Raw genomic sequence first — 24310 nt, 5'->3', positions numbered from 1 at the left:
TAATTTCCATGTTTCCTTTTCCTCTCCATCCCTCATTCATTATACTCAGTACTAACCAGGCAGGAGATTGTTACAACAGTGTTAAGGTTATCAGTTGTAGGTGAATGGTGTTATGGATGTGATTCATTACCATTATACACCCCCCCCCCCCCTAATATCAGATTACAACATAGGATAATCGTAGGCTATTTCCTTTGTAATTCTTCTTAATTAAAAAGACTCCACTGAATTCTAATTATAAAATGAAATCAACTCAGTAACCAGTAAATTACTACATAAGCATTGAACAGCCCCTGTACTGAAACCCACAGGAGAGCATTAAACCACAGCAGATCAGGAGTCTTGTATATACATAAACTAGATCAAATAATGACATAGAAAACCACTTTCATTTAATGCCAAAGCATTTTGTTTCAAATGTAAATCATTTTATTTCTCTGTGTGGTATTCCTGAATGACTACATTGCGGACCATGCCAGATCTTACAAGCCTGGATAGGTTTAACATATCAGCATTCCATATCGTATGATAAATGTAAGATGCTCACAACCATTAGTTAATGAAATGTTTGCAATGCAGTCAGCTTGGAACGTGCCCATCAGCTCCCAGCTCTGTAGTGTCAATGACTCCAACATTCAACTGATTAAAACTGAATTGTCCACTAGAGCACAGGAACAACCATCTGTTGTTATATTCTAATAATGCAAGTATTTATCTTAACCTGTATTTTACTTATTGTTTTTTGTTTAATTATAAAACATTCATTATTCATTAAATCTGCAGGGAAAGGAAGCCTTTAACAGAGTTTAGAGATCCTGTTCTTTATACCAGAATGTGTTGTCTTTAACAGAGTTTAGAGATCCTGTTCTTTACACCAGAATGTGTTGTCTTTAACAGAGTCTAGAGATCCTGTTCTTTATACCAGAATGTGTTGTCTTTAACAGAGTTTAGAGATCCTGTTCTTTACACCAGAATGTGTTGTCTTTAACAGAGTCTAGAGATCCTGTTCTTTATACCAGAATGTGTTGTCTTTAACAGAGTCTAGAGATCCTGTTATTTACACCAGAATGTGTTGTCTTTAACAGAGTCTAGAGATCCTGTTCTTTACACCAGAATGTGTTGTCTTTAACAGAGTCTAGAGATCCTGTTCTTTACACCAGAATGTGTTGTCTTTAACAGAGTCTAGAGATACTGTTATTTACACCAGAATGTGTTGTCTTTAACAGAGTCTAGAGATCCTGTTATTTACACCAGAATGTGTTGTCTTTAACAGAGTCTAGAGATACTGTTATTTGAATCCACAGAGGAAAGTATTTAATTTGCAGAGTCTGGAGATACTGTTCTCTGAATCCACAGGGCAAATATTAAGAGTCTAGAGATACTGTTATTTACATTAGAAGGTGTTGTCCATGTCACCATATTATCCTTAAGGAGAGTTTCCACTGTGTTCCAATGATAATATACATTCAGATTGGTATTATAATCTTCTTTGTATCAAGGTTCTTCATAAACATTCTCCATGTCTCTGTGCTATACTCCATAAGGATCCTGCGTCCCTTTGATCAGTGACAATATCCATATACTGCTTTATGTTTTATTAGAAGTGTAAAGTGTCCCTCTGATCAGTGACAATATCCATATACTGCTTTATGTTTTATTAGAAGTGTAAAGTGTCCCTCTGATCAGTGACAATATCCATATACTGCTTTATGTTTTATTAGAAGTGTAAAGTGTCCCTCTGATCAGTGACAATATCCATATACTGCTTTATGTTTTATTAGAAGTGTAAAGTGTCCCTCTGATCAGTGACAATATCCATATACTGCTTTATGTTTTATTAGAAGTGTAAAGTGTCCCTCTGATCAGTGACAATATCCATATACTGCTTTATGTTTTATTAGAAGTGTAAAGTGTCCCTCTGATCAGTGACAATATCCATATACTGCTTTATGTTTTATTAGAAGTGTAAAGTGTCCCTCTGATCAGTGACAATATCCATATACTGCTTTATGTTTTATTAGAAGTGTAAAGTGTCCCTCTGATCAGTGACAATATCCATATACTGCTTTATGTTTTATTAGAAGTGTAAAGTGTCCCTCTGATCAGTGATAATATCCATACAAGGTTTTTCACATGATGTTGACCATTGCCCTGTAGAGTCCTGATGGTCATACATGATATTGGTACATCCATGTAGATTTTGGTCAGAGTCAGATGTTTCTGTGTGTCCCGTGTATAATATCCTGAGGGTCATACATACATGGTATGATCCTGGTCTCAGTCATGTATGTTGACATGTAGTTGTGACCTCTGGCAGAGGGAGGGGCAGGGCTGTCTGGTCCGGGAGGACCACCTGCAGGTGAGCGGTCATCACTATAGAAACAGGGCGTCCAAGACCCTGGTTACCATGGTGATGTGGTACAGAGTTCCTCTGTCGTTCCAACCCGAAAGCAGGAGGAGTGTTCGGTAACTGCTTCCTGTACTGGACGAAGCTACAGGTCTTTAGTATGATAGCTAACACATTCTTCCCTATCAGGATCCCACTGACCCGGGCATCCCTATACAGCAGCATGTTACAGCCTCTGATCAATAAGGTTAAAATATTAATGGTGACCAGGCTGAGGATAGGATATAGCATCATCTTGTGTGGGACTATATTGATGCCCTGCATGGAGATCTCACTAAGAGATACACAGGGAAGGACTAGCAACAGGAGGTAACAATAAAAGAACATCAGTCCTTCAGCCCACAGAGGGAGACCTTTCTTCAGGGGTTCCCAGAGATTAGCCTGAATATCCAGGATATCTAGCAGGTCCACCACCACCCAGAACAACCTGAAGACCAGAGAGGAACAAGATCATATAACAGAAGAAGTCTTTATTGTCCATTAACTTGCAAAGAAAGAACAGGTCTTAATGCTCACAACCCCCCCCCCCCCCAGGACACACAAACACACACCCAGAGGAAATGGGTCTGGTCAGTACTACTTGCTAGAATGGGTCAGGTCAGTACTACCTGTTAGAATGGGTCAGGGCAGTTCTACCTGTTAGAATGGGTCAGGTCAGTACTACCTGTTAGAATTGGTCAGGTCAGTTCCACCTGTTAGAATGGGTCAGGTCAGTACTACCTGTTAGAATTGGTCAGGTCAGTTCCACCTGTTAGAATGGGTCAGGTCAGTACTACCTGTTAGAATGGGTCAGGTCAGTTCTACCTATTAGAATGGGTCAGGTCAGTACTACCTATTAAAATGGGTCAGGTCAGTTCTACCTATTAGAATGGGTCAGGTCAGTACTATCTGTTAGAATGGCCCAGGGGCAGTTCTACCTGTTACGCAGCTCCTCTTTCTTCTTGAACGGCTGTACGTACTCCATATGGTCTATTGCCACGAGACCAACAAACAGCACCGGGACACAGACTGAGAGGAGTAGGGTCAGGGCCTTACGGGCCAGAGCATCCAGAGACTTCCTGTCAGCCTTGTAGTTCTGGTACACAAAGTACACCTGGAAAAAAAACAAAAAGTAAATCAATAAAATGTATTTAATACAGCCCTTTTCACATCAGCAGTTGTCACAAAGTGCTTTATAGATTTTTTATTTTTTTTACCTATATTTAACTCGGCAAGTCAGTTAAGCACAAATTCTTATTTTCAATGAGGGCCTAGGAACAGAGGGTTAACTGCCTGTTCAGGGCAGAATGACAGAGTTGTACCTTGTCAGCTCTGTGATTTGAACTTGCAACCTTTTGGTTACTAGTACAATGCTCTAACCACTAGGCTACCCTGCTACACAGTATCACGCCTACTTCTGCTCCCTCTCTCCTGCGCTCAACGTGGTCTGTCTCCTAACCACCGGTCCTGGCAATCCACATTGTGCACACCTGGCAACCATCATTGCGCACACTTGCTCCCCATCGTTACACACACCTGGACTTCATCAACACCCTGACTACTCTCCCTTCATATAGCCCTCAGTAGCTTCTGTCATCAGGCAATATTGGTTTTGGTTATGTTCAGTAAACTCAACTTCTGCTTCCTGATTCGCTGTGTATACGTTACAGAAAACTGCCTCTCAAAAACAAAGAAGCAGCAGAAGTTAAGGATATCTCCCATATAGTCGACGAACTGGAACACCTACTGCGTCAACACCATGATCAGCTGGGTTCGGGTAATGGATGAGGTCCTTCACATTCTCCACCACCTCGACAACACCTGAGAAGATTGATCTCCAACTAGTGGAGGACCATGATTCATCCCAGTGAGCCAGTACGCCAGCCCATCCAGCGGTCCGCCCAGGTCAACGATGCCCTGTGTCCCTCCCGGACAAATATGACGGGACTCCATCGAAATGCCGTGGCTTCCTACTCCAGTGCTCTCTTTATTTCACCCACCAGACAGAAGCCCCCACCACCGAGAGGTCCAAGGTTGCCATTGTCATTTCCCTGCTGACCAGACGGGCTTTGGAGTGGGCTATGGCCGTCTGGGAGAGAGGAGAGGAGGAGCTGAGTTCCTATGAGAGGTTCATGGCTCTGTTCAGGGAGGTCTTTGATCATTCCATCTGAGGGCAGAGAGGAAGGTGAGCGACTACTCTAACTCCGGCAGGGTACCCAGACCGCTGTGGAGTACGCCCTCACCTTCCGGACTGTGGCAGCCTCCAGCAGATGGAATGAGCCGGCACTCCACACTTTATTCTGAAGAGGAATGTGCAAAGAGGTCCAGACGGAGTTGGCATGTCGGGAAGACAACCTTTCCTTGGACGTTCTCATAGCGATGACCATCAGTCTGGATAACCTTCTTCGAGAGCGCCAGCACCCTCCTCGTCTCTCACCTTCCTCCTTTTTACATCCTGAAACAGAGCTTGAATCAATGGAGGTACGGGCCACACACCTCCACGCGACAGAGCGGCGTCGCCGGAGACGGCTGTACCTATTGTGGTCAGGAGGGGCACCAGCTTCAGCAGTGTCTGGTTCGTTCCAACCCGGGGTCCAAAGGGACCCGCGATCATCCATCTCCCAGGGTAGGCATCAGTATTCCATCATTATTGCTTTCTGCAAAACTTCCTGGTTTCCATTTCACTGGCTGGCTGTCCCTCATGTGTTGTCCCTAAAGCTCTAGTGGACTCTGGTGCCGCAGGTAATTTCATCACATCGCAGCAGCATTCAACATCACCGTGAGACCCCTGCACCAAGAAAGCGTTCTCTCATCACTGAAGCACCTGTACATAGTCATCCTCTGCCTCCTGTGGCTCCAACGTCACGGCCCCTTCCTCTCCTGGTCGAGGATGAAGATCACTGCTTTGGCACCCGGATGTCGGAAGACCTGCTTTCCCTTACCCTGTGGTTCCACGTCAGTTGAGAGGCCTGTGGTTGCCCTCCAGCCCAACATCCCGGAAGTTTACCAGGATCTTCGGGATGTTTTCTCCGAGACCCGCGACCTCTGTCTCCCTCCTCATCACTCCTGGGACTGTGCCATCGACCTGCTAGCAGACTCTGCGCCTCTGAGCAGCTGCGTCTAGCCCCTGTCGGTGGCTGAAACCAAGGACATGGAGGAGTACATCCCAGGAGGCTCTCCAACAGGCTTTCATCCAACTCCCCTGCATTGGCAGGTTTCTTCTTCGTGGCCAGGAAGGAGGGAGGTCTACAACTGTGCATCGACTACAAAGGTCTCGATTCCATTACCACCAAGTAACGCTACCCCAGTGAAAAAGAAAAAAAATCATATGAAATTGCAGAGCACAAAATTCGAACGACAGTACTATAAATATTTAACTTTCATAAAATCACAAGTGTAATGCATCAAAATAAAGCTTAACTTCTTGTTAATCCAGCCGCTGTGTCCCCCATGCTTTTTAAATTCTTTACTAACGACATTTGAGTAAAGCCAGTCTGTCTATGTTTGCGGATGACTCGTACCAAGGATCATTTAGAATTTTAAGACCCCTTGAAGTATCCCCCAAAAATAATATATGCATTTTTTTGGGACTTAGTGCTATTAACCCATACAAACACATTGAATAACAGATTCACTACATGGAACGACAGATACTTTCTTGTGGACTATCTAAAGAAAGATCAGGAAACATTAGATTGCATTTATTTAACCCCTCATTTTGGTCACTACACACTTTCCATATACTGTATACTTCCATTCATAGGCCTGTGGGCATCCTAAAGCAAAACAACCGATATCTACAGTACCAGTCAAAAGTTTAGACAGACCTACTCAATCCAGGGTTTTTCTTTATTTTTATGAATTAACACATATTGAATCATGTTTGTAAAAGTGTTAAACAAATCAACATATACAGTGCTTTGCGAAAGTATTCGGCCCCCTTGAACTTTGCGACCTTTTGCCACATTTCAGGCTTCAAACATAAAGATATAAAACTGTATTTTTTGTGAAGAATCAACAACAAGTGGGACACAATCATGAAGTGGAACGACATTTATTGGATATTTCAAACTTTTTTAACAAATCAAAAACTGAAAAATTGGGCGTGCAAAATTATTCAGCCCCCTTAAGTTAATACTTTGTAGCGCCACCTTTTGCTGCGATTACAGCTGTAAGTCGCTTGGGGTATGTCTCTATCAGTTTTGCACATCGAGAGACTGAAATTTTTTCCCATTCCTCCTTGCAAAACAGCTCGAGCTCAGTGAGGTTGGATGGAGAGCATTTGTGAACAGCAGTTTTCAGTTCTTTCCACAGATTCTCGATTGGATTCAGGTCTGGACTTTGACTTGGCCATTCTAACACCTGGATATGTTTATTTTTGAACCATTCCATTGTAGATTTTGCTTTATGTTTTGCATCATTGTCTTGTTGGAAGACAAATCTCCGTCCCAGTCTCAGGTCTTTTGCAGACTCCATCAGGTTTTCTTCCAGAATGGTCCTGTATTTGGCTCCATCCATCTTCCCATCAATTTTAACCATCTTCCCTGTCCCTGCTGAAGAAAAGCAGGCCCAAACCATGATGCTGCTACCACCATGTTTGACAGTGGGGATGGTGTGTTGCTTTTACGCCAAACATAACGTTTTGCATTGTTGCCAAAAAGTTCAATTTTGGTTTCATCTGACCAGAGCACCTTCTTCCACATGTTTGGTGTGTCTCCCAGGTGACTTGTGGCAAACTTTAAACAACACTTTTTATGGATATCTTTATGAAATGGCTTTCTTCTTGCCACTCTTCCATAAAGGCCAGATTTGTGCAATATACGACTGATTGTTGTCCAATGGACAGAGTCTCCCACCTCAGCTGTAGATCTCTGCAGTTCATCCAGAGTGATCATGGGCTTCTTGGGTGCATCTCTGATCAGTCTTCTCCTTGTATGAGCTGAAAGTTTAGAGGGACAGCCAGGTCTTGGTAGATTTGCAGTGGTCTGATACTCCTTCCATTTCAATATTATCGCTTGCACAGTGCTCCTTGGGATGTTTAAAGCTTGGGAAATCTTTTTGTATCCAAATCCGGCATTAAACTTCTTCACAACAGTATCTCGGACCTGCCTGGTGTGTTCCTTGTTCTTCATGATGCTCTCTGCGCTTTTAACGGACCACTGAGACTATCACAGTGCAGGTGCATTTATACGGAGACTTGATTACACACAGGTGGATTGTATTTATCATCATTAGTCATTTAGGTCAACATTGGATCATTCAGAGATCCTCACTGAACTTCTGGAGAGAGTTTGCTGCACTGAAAGTAAAGGGGCTGAATAATTTTGCACGCCCAATTTTTCCGTTTTTGATATGTTAAAAAAGTTTGAAATATCCAATAAATGTCGTTCCACTTCATGATTGCGTCCCACTTGTTGTTGATTCTTCACAAAAAAACACCGTTTTATATCTTTATGTTTGAAACCTGAAATGTGGCAAAAGGTCGCAAAGTTCAAGGGGGCCGAATACTTTCGCAAAGCACTGTATTTTAGATTCTTCAAAGTAGCCACCCTTTGCCTTGCTGACAGCTTTGCACACTCTTGGCATTCTCACAACCAGCTTCATGATGAATGCTTTTCCAACAGTCTTGAAGGAGTTCCCACATATGCTGAGCACTTGTTGGCTGCTTTTCCTTCACTCTGCATTCCAACTTATCCCAAACCATCTCAATTTGGTTGAAGTCGGGTGATTGTGGAGGCCAGGTCATCTGATGCAGCACTCCATCACTATCCTTCTTGGTCAAATAGCCCTTACACAGTTTGGAGGTGTGTTTTGGGTCATTGTCCTATTGAAAAACAAGTGATAGTCCCACTAAGCGCAAACCAGCTGGGATGGCGTATCGCTGCAGAATGCTGTGGTGGCCACGCTGGTTAAGTGTGCCATTCTAAATAAATCACAGGCAGTGTCACCAGCAAAGCACCGCCACACCATCACACCTCCTCCTCCATGCTTCACGTTGGGAACCACAAATGCAGAGGTCATCCGTGCACCAACTCTGCGTCTCACAAAGACACAGTGTTTAGGACTCATCAGACCAAAGGACAAATTTCCACCGGTCTAATATCCATTGCTCGTGTTTTATTTGACCCAAGCAAGTCTTTTCTTCTTATTGGTGTCCTTTTGTAGTGGTTTCTTTGCAGCAATTTGACCATGAAGGCCCTTGAATGAGTAGGTGTGTCCAAACTTTTGACTATGCATGTTTTGTGAGAGTCACCATTGCACAGAGGGGTCATATTAGACAGAAGTTGGCAGATTGGCTGTACCGACTTCAGATGAGTTCCAAGACGCGTGTGGGAGAACACCATCGTATTCATGAGTCATCATGTGTTATGAAAATGTAGTATTTTAAACCGTATGTAACTGTCTTAGGTTCCTGGACCCCAGGAAGAGTAGATTCTCCCTTGGCAGCAGCTAATGGGGATCCATAATAAATACAAATACAAAAATAGAGGGGTCTATTATTACTATGTAGGCCAAACCGTTGATTTTCGGGATGTCTCTTTTTTTTGGTTTTATTTCACCTTTATTTAACCAGGGAGGCCAGTTGAGAACAAGTTCTCATTTACAACTGCGACCTGGCCAAGATAAAGCAAACACAGAGTTACACATGGAATAAACAAACAATATAAAAGTCTATAAACAATGTGTGCAAATGAGGTAGGACAAGGGAAGTAAGGCAATAAATAGGCCATAGTGGTGTATAGCAATTAAACACGGGTGTGAAATATGTGCAGAAGATGAGTGTGCAAGTAGAGATACTGCCTGTGTATATTGGTTCCTAACTTCCCTGAAAAGTTGCATATCGCGGGGGCTATTCGATGCTAATGCAGTACGCCACAGGATGTTTTTGTGCTCTGGAGTGAACCAAGGGCTATATCTGTTCCTGGTTCTACATTTTTTGAACGGGACATGCTTATTTAAGATGGTGAGGAAAGCACATGGTCTGACAAACACCACTATGGCCCTGTCACCTTTCACCGCAGATGTGGAAGTGCGACATAGGTGGATAAAAAATAATTATATATATTATATACATATATATATACAGTGGGGCCAAAATACCAGCAACAGATAAGTTCACAGAAAACGTTTGACCTTATTGAGATAAACTTTTGTTATTGACCAAATACTTATTTTCCACCATAATTTGCAAATAAATTCATTAAAAATCCTACAATGTGATTCTCATTTTTTCATAGTTGAAGTGTACCTATGATGAAAATTACAGGCCCCTCATCTTTTTAAGTGGGAGAACTTGCTATTTAGTTTTCTGCGTTCGCGCGGACATCGACCTTCATTTTTTTAAATATAAAGGAACAACATTAAAGAAAGGATAAGAATTTTATTTATTTAACCTTCATTTAACTAGGCAAGTCAGTTAAGAACAAATTCTTATTTACAATGACGGCCTACCCCGAACCCTAACCCGGACGATGCTGGGCCAATTGTGCGCCGCCCTATGGGACTCCCAAGCACGGCCAGTTGTGAAACAGCTTGCAATCGAACCAGGGTCTGTAGTGACACCTCTAGCACTGAGATGCTGCACCACTCAGGAGCCCAATTAAACAAAAAGGGAAACAACAAAATGACAACATTAACAACAAAACTAAAAATACCTTGTAAATACCTTGATCTCCAGGACAAAGATATAGAGGAACCAGAGTATCATGGCACAGCCTCGCTTGGCGGTCCGTACCTCGGCCCCGACCCAAACCGCCACGTACCGCAACACGATGAGGAAGCAGAGGTCCCCTACCATCACCATGATACAGATACCTGTTCCCCAGAAAAATGTATTATTATTTATAATAATAATGGTACAGGTAGTACAAGTTGGTTCAGAATTGTGTTTTTGTCTCATGTTCCTGCACTATGGGTGTTAGAATTGTGTTTTTGTCTCATGTTCCTGCACTATGGGTGTTAGAATTGTGTTTTTGTCTCATGTTCCTGCACTATGGTTGTTAGAATTGTGTTTTTGTCTCATGTTCCTGCACTATGGGTGTTAGAATTGTGTTTTTGTCTCATGTTCCTGCACTATGGTTGTTAGAATTGTGTTTTTGTCTCATGTTCCTGCACTATGGGTGTTAGAATTGTGTTTTTGTCTCATGTTCCTGCACTATGGTTGTTAGAATTGTGTTTTTGTCTCATGTTCCTGCACTATGGTTGTTAGAATTGTGTTTTTGTCATTCTCATTCTCCTGCACTGTGGTTGTTAGAATTGTGTTTTTGTCTCATTCTCCTGCACTATGGTTGTTAGAATTGTGTTTTTGTCGTTCTCATGCTCCTGAATTAATAATTAATAATTCATTATTATGTCCTATGAATTTTATGCTTAATTTGTAAACACGGCACCCTTGTAAAAGAGACATCGGACTCAATGGAACTTCCCTGAATATAGGTTTCATAATAATAATAATAATACCTATCTTCCTGGGCCCGTGGTTCTGTTCCACCAGATAGGCATCGATCAGGGCCATACTGCTCATGATCAGCAGGGTGGACAGGCAGATATGGGGCTGGTTGGTGGGAGGGGGGGGCACCATCATGACTGGGGCAGGAGGAGGTCTGTTAGGGAGAGTGTAGGGTGGTCCTCTGCTAAATAAAGGCAGGTTAGACTGTTACAGTAGACGGTAATGCCTAGTTAAATAAATAAAACACATGTTCCACTCCATGGCTGGGGTTTTCACGGGGGGAGGGAGGAGGGGTTAGGAGAAGATTTGTGGAGGAGGAGGAGGGAGGTGGAAGGAGGGGGTAGGAGGAGGGAGGTAGGGAGGAGAAGGGAAGGAGGGAGGTTTGTGGAGGAGGGGTATGGAGGGTCTTCAGTAGACAGTAGTTTCTCTCTCAATGCCTGCTGGCTGGGCTGTTTGACAGTAATGCTGCATAGTTCTGCAATTGGTGAGGTTGTGGGGGAAGGAGTCACCAAAGATCCTTAGTCTCCCAGTATGGGGATAGTTTAGACAGTAGTGCTCCTCTCCATGGCTTTTTAAAGAAAACATTGAACCTTTATTTTTACCAGGAAGGCCAGTTTACAACTGCGACCTGGCAAAGATAAAGAAAATGAGTGCCAAAAAAAACAACACAGAGTTACACATGGGATAAACAAATGTACAGTCAATAACACAATAGAAAAATCTATGTGCAGTGTGTGCAAATGTAGTAAGATTAGGGGGGCAAGGCAATAAATAGGCCATAGTGGTGGAATAATTACAATGTAGCATTAACACTGGAGTGATAGATTTGTAGATGATGATGTGCAAGTAGAGATACTGGGGTGCAAAATAAATAATAATATGGGGATGAGGTAGTTGGGTGGGCTATTTACAGATGGGCTATGTACAGGTACAGTGATTGGTAAACTGCTCTGACAGCTGATGCTTAAAGTTAGAGAGGGAGATATGAGTCTCCAGCTTCAGTGATTTTTGCAATCACTCCTCTCCTGGCTGTTACTGTTAGACCCTGTAGTATTCTGGATATTAGAGAAAGGTGCTTCCTCCCCTGTGTTGGCTGTTACTGTTAGTGTTACTTTCTCCCCTGTGTTGGCTGTTACTGTTAGAGAGTGTTACTCCCTTCCCTGTTTTGGCTGTTACTGTTAGAGAGTGTTACTCCCTCCCATGTGATGGATGTTACTGTTAGAGAGTGTTACTCCCTCCCCTGTATTGGCTGTTACTGTTAGAGAGAGTTACTCCTTCCACTGTGTTGGCTGTTACTGTTAGAGCGTGGTGCTCCCCCTCTCTTGGTCAACAGCCAGGTTACTAATAGGATTTCCACAGATCAATCAATCCTGGGCGAGAGGCTGAAGCAGAGACATCTCTGAGCCAGAGACACCTACAGACAGACACGCAGTGACCCAGAGTTAGTAAATTGTGTTGCTTGGCAAGAGGTCTGTAAACAAACAACATGCCTCACCACCGGCGATGTGATCAATCTGAGTTACTGTATTCTAATATCCTATAATATCCTCTACAGTTTGCCCCTTTTAATTATAATACCAAAGGCAAATGTGCTGCAATGTTTTGAGTTGTGTTTTCCTATCAGTGCACTGAGTGGCTGGAGAGAGAGAGGGCAAGAGAGAGCGAAATAGAGAGAGACTGAGAGAGAGCAAAATAGAGAGAGAGAGAGCAAAATAGAGACAGAGAGAGCAAAATAGAGAGAGAGAGAGAGAGAGGTACGCTACTTGTCTACTTACTTGTGTCGGTCTGTCTTGTGTCTGTCTGTCTCGTGCTCATTTGTGCTGATAGCTTCCATCCATTGAGCTGTTCAGAGCCCAGGGGTGGTGAGGTTGTAGGTTCAGAGTCCTCCGAGCCCAGTGTTGAGGTCCAGAGAAGAGTTTAGGAGCCCAGTGGTTATAGGTTCAGAGTCCTCCGAGCCCAGTGTTGAGGTCCAGAGAAGAGTTTAGGAGCCCAGTGGTTATAGGTTCAGAGTCCTCCGAGCCCAGTGTTGGGGTCCAGAGAAGTGGTTAGGAGTCCAGTGGTTGTAGGTTCAGAGTCCTGTGTTGGGGTCCAAAGAAGAGGTTAGGAGCCCAGTGGTTATAGGTTCAGAGTCCTCAGAGTCCAGTGGTTATAGGTTCAGAGCCCTTAGAGCCCAGCTATAATCCATCAGAAACCCGAGAGCTGCTTCTCTCTCATGTTAATAATCCAACAGTCGTGGATATGTCTTTAAGCTGGTGAGAAATACAAAAATATCCTAGTGATGATCCACATAGCAGTCAGACTGAATCAGAGATGTTATCTTAATGGTCAAAGACCCTTTCAGTTTATACATACGCCATATTATCCTTGTTTGAAGCTCCACTCACGACCACATCAAAAGAACAGCTATTCCTGTTGAAAAACCCCAACGGATTGTTGTCATCCTCTAAAAAAATATATATATAGTTCTCCCCGAAAAGCCAATCATATTGTCTGTCTGTCTGTCTGTCTGTCTGTCTGTCTGTCTTCTGTCTGTCTGTCTGTCTGTCTGTCTGTCTCTGTCTGTCTGTCTGTCTGTCTGTCTGTCTGTCTGTCTGTCTGTCTGTCTGTCTGTCTGTCTGTCTGTCTGTCTGTCTGTCTGTCTGTCTGTCTGTCTGTCTGTCTGTCTGTCTGTCTGTCTGTCTGTCTGTCTGTCTGTCTGTCTGTCTGTCTGTCTGTCTGTCTGTCTGTCTGTCTGTCTGTCTGTCTGTCTGTCTGTCTGTCTGTCTGTCTGTCTGTCTGTCTGTCTGTCTGTCTGTCTGTCTGTCTGTCTGTCTGTCTGTCTGTCTGTCTGTCTGTCTGTCTGTCTGTCTGTCTGTCTGTCTGTCTGTCTGTCTGTCTGTCTGTCTGTCTGTCTGTCTGTCTGTCTGTCTGTCTGTCTGTCTGTCTGTCTGTCTGTCTGTCTGTCTGTCTGTCTGTCTGTCTGTCTGTCTGTCTGTCTGTCTGTCTGTCTGTCTGTCTGTCTGTCTGTCTGTCTGTCTGTCTGTCTGTCTGTCTGTCTGTCTGTCTGTCTGTCTGTCTGTCTGTCTGTCTGTCTGTCTGTCTGTCTGTCTGTCTGTCTGTCTGTCTGTCTGTCTGTCTGTCTGTCTGTCTGTCTGTCTGTCTGTCTGTCTGTCTGTCTGTCTGTCTGTCTGTCTGTCTGTCTGTCTGTCTGTCTGTCTGTCTGTCTGTCTGTCTGTCTGTCTGTCTGTCTGTCTGTCTGTCTGTCTGTCTGTCTGTCTGTCTGTCTGTCTGTCTGTCTGTCTGTCTGTCTGTCTGTCTGTCTGTCTGTCTGTCTGTCTGTCTGTCTGTCTGTCTGTCTGTCTGTCTGTCTGTCTGTCTGTCTGTCTGTCTGTCTGTCTGTCTGTCTGTCTGTCTGTCTGTCTGTCTGTCTGTCTGTCTGTCTGTCTGTCTGTCTGTCTGTCTGTCTGTCTGTCTGTCTGTCTGTCTGTCTGTCTGTCTGTCTGTCTGTCTGTCTGTCTGTCTGTCTGTCTGTCTGTCTGTCTGTCTGTCTGTCTGTCTGTCTGTCTGTCTGTCTGTCTGTCTGTCTGTCTGTCTGTCTGTCTGTCTGTCTGTCTGTCTGTCTGTCTGTCTGTCTGTCTGTCTGTCTGTCTGTCTGTCTGTCTGTCTGTCTGTCTGTCTGTCTGTCTGTCTGTCTGTCTGTCTGTCTGTCTGTCTGTCTGTCTGTCTGTCTGTCTGTCTGTCTGTCTGTCTGTCTGTCTGTCTGTCTGTCTGTCTGTCTGTCTGTCTGTCTGTCTGTCTGTCTGTCTGTCTGTCTGTCTGTCTGTCTGTCTGTCTGTCTGTCTGTCTGTCTGTCTGTCTGTCTGTCTGTCTGTCTGTCTGTCTGTCTGTCTGTCTGTCTGTCTGTCTGTCTGTCTGTCTGTCTGTCGTGGGTTGTCGGGAATCCTTTGAATGCAGCGAGTGTCCTCCTCAGATCCGCGGGCCGGTGTGTTTGTAATAGAAAAAGAGTGTGTGTGTTCTGTGTATGTGTGTGTTCTCTGTGCGTGTGTCTCTCAGCTGTCTAGGTGGCTGTCTCTCACTGAGTCTCTGACTCCAGGTTTCATGGTCACGGTGCCTCTCTCTCTCTCCTCCTGCCAGGATGTTACAACAGGGGCAACAGGACCGGTAGCTCCTCTGTCTTCTCAGTCCTCAGCATAGTCTGGTCCGTCTGCCACATCTCTGCTAGAATTGGTACTGCCTCTCCTCTCTATCTGCTCTGACTGACTCCTTTGGTTGTTTGTCCTTCTCTTCCTTCTCTTCCTCCTGCTGCTGCTCCTATAAAGGCACAAACTGAGTGACGCTGACACCCGGTAGACCACAGCTGCAGAGAGAGAGGGAAGGAGGGAGGAGAGAGAGACACGTATCCAGGAGCGGAGGGAAAAGCAGGGAAGAAGAACCAGCATTGTGCAGCTTCAATGAATGGTGCTCTCTCTCTTTCTCAAATAAAATTGAATAAAATGGTATTTGTCACATCCACCAACTACAACAGGTATAGACTTTACCGTGAAAATGCTTGTTTACAAGCGCTTACCAAAGATCCAGAGTTAAAAAAGAACAATAAAAAGACAAATAGTATAACATGAGGAATAAAATACACAATAATGGAGCTATTTACAGGAAGTACCAGAGCACTATGGAGATATATACAGGAAGTACCAGATCACAATGGAGCTACTGTATATACAGGAAGTACCAGATCACAATGGAGCTACTGTATATACAGGAAGTACCAGATCAATGTGGAGCTATATACAGGATGTACCAGATCAATGTGGAGCTATATACAGGATGTACCAGAGCACTATGGAGCTACTGTATATACAGGAAGTACCAGATCACAATGGAGCTACTGTATATACAGGAAGTACCAGATCAATGTGGAGCTATATACAGGATGTACCAGATCAATGTGGAGCTATATACAGGATGTACCAGAGCACTATGGAGCTACTGTATATACAGGAAGTACCAGATCACAATGGAGCTACTGTATATACAGGAAGTACCAGATCAATGTGGAGCTATATACAGGATGTACCAGATCAATGTGGAGCTATATATAGGAAGTACCAGATCAATGTGGAGCTATATACTGGAAGTACCAGATCAATGTGGAGCTATATACAGGATGTACCAGATCAATGTGGAGCTATATACAGGATGTACCAGATCAATGTGGAGCTATATACTGGAAGTACCAGATCACAATGGAGCTACTGTATATACAGGAAGTACCAGATCAATGTGGAGCTATATACAGGAAGTACCAGATCAATATGGAGCTATATACAGGATGTACCAGATCAATGTGGAGCTATATACAGGAAGTACCAGATCAATGTGGAGCTATATACTGGAAGTACCAGATCAATGTGGAGCTATATACAGAAAGTACCATATCAATGTGGAGCTATATACAGGAATTACCAGATCAATGTGGAGCTATATACAGGAAGTACCAGTACCAGATCAATGTGGAGCTATATACAGGAATTACCAGATCAATGTGGAGCTATATACAGGAAGTACCCGTACCAGATCAATGTGGAACCATATACAGGAAATACCAGTACCATATCAATGTGGAGCTATAAACAGGAAGTACAAGTACCATATCAATGTGGAGCTATATACCTGAAGTACCAGTACCAGATCAATGTGGAGCTATATACAGGAAGTACTAGTACCAGATCAATGTGGAGTTATATACAGGAAGTACCAGTACCAGATCAATGTGGAGCTATATACAGGAAGTACCAGATCAATGTGGAGCTATATACAGGAAGTATCAGATCAATGTGGAGCTATATACAGGAAGTACCAGTACCATATCAATGTGGATCTATCGACAGTACAGGAAGTACCAGATCAATGTAGAGCTATCTACAGTACAGGAAGTACTATATATAGGTGGAGCTAGCTACAGTAAAGTAAATACCTGATCAATGAGAAGCTACAGTGTATACTGTATACAGGAAGTAACACATCAACGTGGAACTATATACAGGAAGTAACACATCAACGTGGAACTATATACAGGAATTACCAGGTCAATATGGAGCAACATACAGGCAGTATCAGATCAATGTGGCACTATTTACAGGAAGAACCAGTACCAGATCAACGTGGATGTGTAGTTGAAGTCGGAAGCTTACAAACACTTAGGTTGGAGTCATTAAAAATCGTTTTTTAACCACTACACACGTCTTGTTAACAAACTATAGTTTTGGCTAGTCGGTTAGGACATCTACTTTGTGCATGACACAAGTACTTTTTCCAACAATTGTTTACAAACAGATTATTTCACTTATAATTCGCTGTATCACAATTCCAGTGGGTCAGAAGTTTACATACACTAAGTTGACTGGGCACTTAAAACTACTTGGAAAATTCCAGGAAATTATGTCTTGGCTTTAGAAGCTTCTGATAGGCTAATTGACATCATTTGAGTCAATTGGAGGTGTACCTATGGATGTATTACAAGGCCTACCTTCAAACTCAGTGCCTCTTTGCTTGACATCATAGTAAAATCAGCCAAGACCTCAGACAAAAATTGTAGACCTCCAAAAGTCTAGTTCATCCTTGGGAGCAATTTCCAAACGCCATAAGGTACCACGTTCATCTGTACAAACAATAGTACGGAAGTATAAACACCATGGGACCACGCAGCCGTCATACCGCTCAGGAAGGAGACACATTCGGTCTCCTAGAGATGAACGTACTTTGGTGCGAAAAGTGCAAATCAATCCAAGAACAACAGCAAAGGACCTTGTGAAGAAGCTGGAGGAAAAAGGTACAAAAGTATCTATATCCACAGTAAAATGAGTCCTGTATCGACATATCCTGAAAGGCAGCTCAGCAAGGAAGAAGCCACTGCTCCAAAACCACCATAAAAAAAGCCAGACTAGGGTTTGTAACTGCACATGGTGACAAAGATCATACATTTAGGAGCAATGTCCTCTGGTCTGATGACACAAAAATAGAACTGTTTGGCCATAATGACCATCGTTATGTTTGGAGGAACAAGGTGGAGGCTTGCAAGCCGAAGAACACCATCCCAACCTTGAAAGCACGGGGGTGGCAGAATCATGTTGCATCTATATTATCCGGCGGCGTCGTTCAGGCAAGTCCCGGTGAAACATAAGATGTTACAGTTTTTAATGTCCCGTTGGTAGGATAGTCGTAATCATGCTGACAATACCATTCTGTATTCTTCTGGTCCTTCTTTGGACACTGTGTTAACCAACCTCCAGACGAGCTTCAATGCCATACAACTCTCCTTCCGTGGCCTCCAACTGCTCTTAAATGCAAGTAAAACTAAATGCATGCTCTTCAACCAATCGCTGCACGCACCTGCCAGCCTGTCCATCATCACTACTCTGGACAGTTCATACTTAGAATATGTGGACAACTACAAATACCTAGGTGTCTGGTTAGACTGTAAACTCTCCTTCCAGACTCACATTAAGGGGGTGATATGTTTTAGATTTTTTTTTCTCACATTTTTGACTTTTGACTTCCTATGAAATCATATTGCAAATGGACAAAACAAGCTTCAATGCCATACAACTCTCCTTCCTCCAACTGCTCTTATAAACACAGGTAAAAGTAAATGCATGCTATTCAATTGATCACTGCCCGCCCGTCCAGCATCTGGATGACTCTGACTTAGAATATGTGGACAACTACAAATACCCTGGTGTCTGGTTAGATAGACTGTAAATTCTCCTTCCAGACTCACATTAAGCATCTCCAATCCAAAATTACATCTAGAATCGGATTCCTATTTCGCAAACAAAGCATCCTTCACTAATGCTGCCAAACATATCCTTGAAACCTGACCATCCTACCGATCCTCGACTTCGGCGATGTCATTTACAAAATAGCCACCAACACTCTACTCAACAAATTGGATGCAGTCTATCACAGTGCCATCTGTTTTGTCACCAAATCCCCATATACTTCCCACCACTGCGACCTGTATGCTCTCGTTGGCTGGCCCTCGCTTCATACTCATTGCCAAACCCACTGGCTCCAGGTAATCAACAAGTCTTTTCTAGGTAAAGCCCCGCCTTATCTCAGCTCACTGGTCATCATAGCAGCACCCACCCGTAGCACTATCTCCAGCAGGTATATCTCACTGGTCACTGGTCACCCCCAAAGCCAACACCTCCTTTGGCCGCCTTGCCTTCCAGTTCTCTGCTGCCAATGATTGGAAGGAACTGCAAAAATCACTGAAGCTGGAGACACATATCTCCCTCCCTAGCTTTAAGCACCAGCTGTCAGAGCAGCTCACAGATCACGGCACCTGTATATAGCCCATCTGTAAATGGCCCATCCAACTACCTCATCCCCATACTGTATTTGTTTATTTATCTTGCTCCTTTGCACCCAGTATCTCTACTTGCGCATTCATCTTGTGCACATCTATCACTCCAATGTTTAATTGCTATATTGTAAATACTTCGCAACCATGGCCTATTTATTTCCTTACCTCCCTTATCTTACCTCATTTGCACACAAAGTATACAGACTTTTTTTCTTACTGTATTATTGACTGAATGTTCGTTTTATTCCATGTGTAACTGTGTTGTTGTATTTGTCAAACTGCTTTGCTTTATCTTGGCCAGGTTGCAGTTGTAAATGAGAACTTGTTCTCAACTAGTCTACCTGGTGAAATAAAATAAAAAATCATAGATGTCCTGTATGTTTTCCAATGATTACAAGTTGGCCAATAATACGGAGGGAAGTGGTGGTTTACTTACTCGTCTGCGAATTCGTACAAGCCACCCCACTCTCCTCCCCCTTTTCTTCCATCTTTTCTTCACGCTGATGACAGGGATTTGGGCCTTGACTTGACCTTCGCGTTGGACTCATTAAAGATAAAGTCTTTGTCCAATTCGAGGTGTGTAATCGCTGTTTTGATGTCCAGAAGCTATTTTTGGTCATAAGAGACGGTAGCAGCAACATTGTGTACAAAATGAGTTACAAACGAGTCACAAATGAGTTACAAATGAGTCATTATACACTAATATGTTGGATATTTGTTAAAAACTCTGCCATGTGTTGGATCTTTGTCCACAACGATATTAGCATCTTATTGTGCCCCTCCGTCCACGTTTTAAGTGAGAATAGGTATTGATCTGAAGCTGTAAAATTAAGGAAATTCACATGAGCACCACAATGCCTGCTCCACCCATGGTCTACCAAGGTTTCAAATCAAATCAAAGTTTATTTGTCACGTGCGCCGAATAGAACAGGTGTAGACGTTACAGTGAAATGCTTTCTTACAGGCTCTAATCAATAGTGCAAAAAAGGTGTTAGGTGAACAATAGGTAAGTAAAGAAATAAAACAACAGTAAAAAAGACAGGCTATATACAGTAGAGGCTATATACAGTAGAGAGGCTATATACAGTAGAGAGGCTATATACAGTAGAGAGGCTATATACAGTAGAGGCTATATACAGTAGAGAGGCTATAAAAGTAGTGAGGCTACATACAGACACCGGTTAGTCAGGCTGATTGTGGTAGTATGTACATGTAGATATGGTTAAAGTGACTATGCAAATATGACGAACAGAGAGTAGCAGTAGCGTAAAAGAGGGGTTGGCTGGTGGTGAGTGGCAGGACACAATGCAGATAGCCCGGTTAGCCAATGTGTGGGAGAACTGGTTGGTCGGCAAAATTGAGGTAGAATATACATGAATGTATAGTTAAAGTGACTATGCATATATGATAAACAGAGAGTAGTAGCAGCGTAAAAAGATGGGTTGGGGGGGGCACACAATGCAAATAGTCCAGGTAGCCATTTGATTACCTGTTCAGGAGTCTTATGGCTTGCGGGTAAAAACTGTTGAGAAGCCTTTTTGTCCTAGACTTGGCACTCCAGTACCGCTTGCCATGCGGTAGTAGAGAGAACAGTCTATGACTGGGGTGGCTAGGGTCTTTGACAATTTTTAGGGCCTTCCTCTGACACCGCCTGGTGTAGAGGTCCTGGATGGCAGGCAACTTATCCCCAGTGATGTACTAGAGCATACGCACCACCCTCTGTAGTGCCTTGCGATCAGAGGCCGAGCAATTGCCGTACCGGGCAGTGATGCAACCATGCTCTCGATGTTGAAGCTGTAGAACCTTTTGAGGATAACCTGCTCCACTACAGCCCGTCGATGAGAATGGGGCATGCTCGGTCCTCCTTTTCCTGTAGTCTCCTTAGTCTTGGTTACGTTGAGGGACAGGATGTTATTCTAGCACCACAATGCCTACTCCACCCATGCTCTACTAAGGTTTTCCAGAACACAGCTTTGACCTACAACAGTGGCTACTGTAATTAAATCAAATCAAATTGTATTGGTCACATACACATGGTTAGCAGATGTTACTGCTAGTGTAGCGATTTGCTTGTATTAATGTATGTTGGTATTGTACTTCAAACTATGTGTAGGCAGGTTTCTTAGGATTCAAACCTTCTTAAACAGCCTGTCTAGGAGTGACTAGGCATCAGGATAGATAACAATAAGTGTAAATTAACAAACAGAAGAGCAACAGCAAATTATGTGTGTGAGTGTGCGTGCTTGTGTGTGTCTTTTCACTCTGCAATCACACCTGCAGCTGTCACGCCCTGACCGTAGAGCTTTTTTATGTCTCTATTTTGGTTTGGTCAGGGTGTGATTTGGGTGAGCATTCTATGTTCCCTTTTCTATGTTTTTGTGTTTCTTTGTTTTGGCCGGGTTGGTTCTCAATCAGGGACAGCTGTCTATCGTTGTCTCTAATTGGGAACCGTACTTAGGTAGCTTTTTCCCTCAGGGTTGTTGTGGGTAGTTCATTTCTGTTTAGTGTTTTGCACCTTTCAGGACTGTTTCGGTTATTCCCTTTGTTATTAGTGTTCAGTTTTAATAAAGTAAGCATGAACACTTACCACGCTGGGCTTTGGTCCGATGATTCCTCATCTTCCGACGACGAATACCGTTACAGTAGCCCTGTACATGTGACTATTAAACACTCTCAATCTCTGAATGTGTGAGGGATTTGTGTGGGAGTGACAGCGTAGTGTGTGTGTGATTGTGTATATGGTATGTATATAAAGTGAGTGTGCGTAGGGTCAGTGCAGATAGTTTGGGTATCATTAATTGACTATTTAGCAGTCTGGCTATTTAGCAGTCTTATTGCTGTCTCAGAACCTGCTGCCTCAGAGCCTCCAGTACTGTTTCTCCTCACCCTGCCCTTGGTCTGCTTCCCCCTCTCTCCTTTTCCTCCCCGTCCCCCTCTAATCCCTCTTGCCTCCTTGTGTATTATGAAGCTCAATGATATAAAGAATAATGGAAAACATTTTTGGAGTACTTTAAATGGACTTATGGGCAGAAAGACACATTCAACTCTATCTTTCATCAAATCATATGGTTTATTCATCATAAACCCACTTAATGTTGCCAATTACTTTAATGATTGCTAAGTGGGCAAACTCAGGCAGGAAATGTCAACAACGAACAGTGAGCCATTGTATTCATGCATTAAAAAAAATAACTCTGAAAGAAAATATATTTTTTTATATATATATATTGCATCAGCAACCACAGCTAATGAAGTCACTGAAACCCTTAATAAAGAGTTACAGTCTGTTTTAGAATGGGTGGCCAGTAAAAAACAGGTCCTGAACATCTCTAAAACTGAACTTGTATTTGGCAGAAATCATTCTGTAAGTTCTAGACCTCAGGTGAATCTGGTAATGAATGGTGTGGCTGTTGAACGAGTTGAGGAGACTAAATTATTTGGCGTTACCTTAGATTGTAAACTGTCATGGTCAAAACATATAGATTCAGTGGTTGTGAAGATGGGGAGAGGTCTGTCCATAATAAAGAGATACTCTGCTTTTTTGACACCACACTCCAAAAAGCTATTCCTGCAGGCTCTAGTTTTGTCTAATCTGTCCAGTCGTGTCCAGTTGTGTGGTCCAGTGCTGCAAGAAAATACCTAGTTAATCTGCAGTTGTCCCAGAACAGCACGTCTTGCTCTTCATTGGAATTGGCTTGTCTCTCTTGGCTAAGAGTTGAGGAGAGACTGACTATCACTTCTTCTTTGTTTGCATAGTCAACTTACACACACCTCTGACACCTACCCCACCAGACATGCCAGCAGGGTTCTTTTCATGGTCCCCAAATCCAGAACAAATTCAAGAAAGTGTACAGTATTATATAGAGCCATTATTGCATGGGACTCCGTTCCATCTCATATTGCTAAAATGAACAGCAAACCTGGTTTAAAAAAAACAGAAAGCAACACCTCACTGCATAACGCCTCTCCCTTATTTTATGTCACCTTTATTTAACTAGGCAAGAAGTTAAGAATTCTTATTTGCAATGACGTCCTACCCCGGCCAAACCCTAACAATGCTGAGCCAAATGTGCTCCGCCCTCTGGGGACTCCCAATCACGGCCAGGGTTTGTCATGAACCAGGGTCTGTAGTGACGCCTCTAGCACTGAGATGCAGTGCCTTAGACCGCTGTGCCACTCAGGAGCCCTATTTGACCTAGATAGTTTGTGTGTATTGTATCAGGCTCAAGGGTGTGGGGTTTCCACATCACCAAGTTGAAAAATCAAGCACACACAGGGAGCGCAACAAGAATGCAAATGGGGAATTTATTAGGGATATTTGCACACCGTGGGAAAGGGGGGGATCCAGCAACCAGTTCACAAGGGGTAATGTACAGATAATTCTCCCGCTTCTCACACTCTCCATAACACACGTTTTCTTCTCGGTCCTTTCCCCCCTTCCTCTTTTAATCTTCAAAAAGACACTCCGGACCCAAACTGCTGCAGACCTATATCTATTCTACCCTGCCTGTCTAAGGTCTTCGAAAGCCAAGTCAACAAACAGATCACCGACCATTTCGAATCCCTCCGTACCTTCTCCGCTATGCAATCTGGTTTCCGAGCTGGTCATGGGTGCACCTCAGCCATGCTCAAGGTCCTAAACGATATCATAACCTCCATCGACAAGAGACAATACTATGCAGCTGTATTCATCAACCTGGCCAAGGCTTTTGACTCTGTCAATCACCACATTCATTCTAACAGTATAACTCTGGTTTATCGGCTCATGTTTACTGCTTACAATATCTGTAGGATAAACAGATGTATTCAGTGTAATTAGGGTACATAAATTAAACTACTGACAGGAGGAACCACTGTAGCCTAGTGGTTAGAGCTTTGGGCGAGTAACTGAAAGGTTGCTGGATTGAATCCCCGAGCTGACAAGATAAAGATCTGTTGTTCTGCCCCTGAACAAGGCAGTTAACCCACTGTTCCCCGGTAGGCCGTCATTGTCAATAAGAATTTGTTCTTAACTGATTTTTTTAAGTGACCACCTCAGCAATTTATAACTATTTTTTACCAGAAATGTTAAATATTTTTACCTTGAACAAGCAGTATTTCTAAGCAGTATTTGTATCTTCCATGATGGTAA

General features: G+C 43.2%; 1 protein-coding gene across 1 annotated transcript; it reads right to left on the bottom strand.

The window, feature by feature from the left end:
* Positions 1-396: 396 nt before the first annotated feature.
* LOC109885534 (transmembrane protein 121) lies at positions 397-11084 on the bottom strand. The gene is made up of 4 exons (XM_020477378.2): positions 10847-11084; positions 10053-10201; positions 3325-3500; positions 397-2834 (listed from the first exon to the last, which is right to left on the bottom strand). Exons 1-4 carry the CDS (start codon positions 10968-10970, stop codon positions 2282-2284), a joined length of 1002 nt encoding a protein of 333 aa, XP_020332967.2. The 5' UTR covers positions 10971-11084; the 3' UTR covers positions 397-2281.
* Positions 11085-24310: the final 13226 nt, after the last annotated feature.

This window comes from Oncorhynchus kisutch, linkage group LG25 (assembly GCF_002021735.2).
Source record: "Oncorhynchus kisutch isolate 150728-3 linkage group LG25, Okis_V2, whole genome shotgun sequence".
Lineage (NCBI taxonomy): Eukaryota > Metazoa > Chordata > Actinopteri > Salmoniformes > Salmonidae > Oncorhynchus > Oncorhynchus kisutch.
This window is presented reverse-complemented; position numbering and strand designations above follow the sequence as displayed.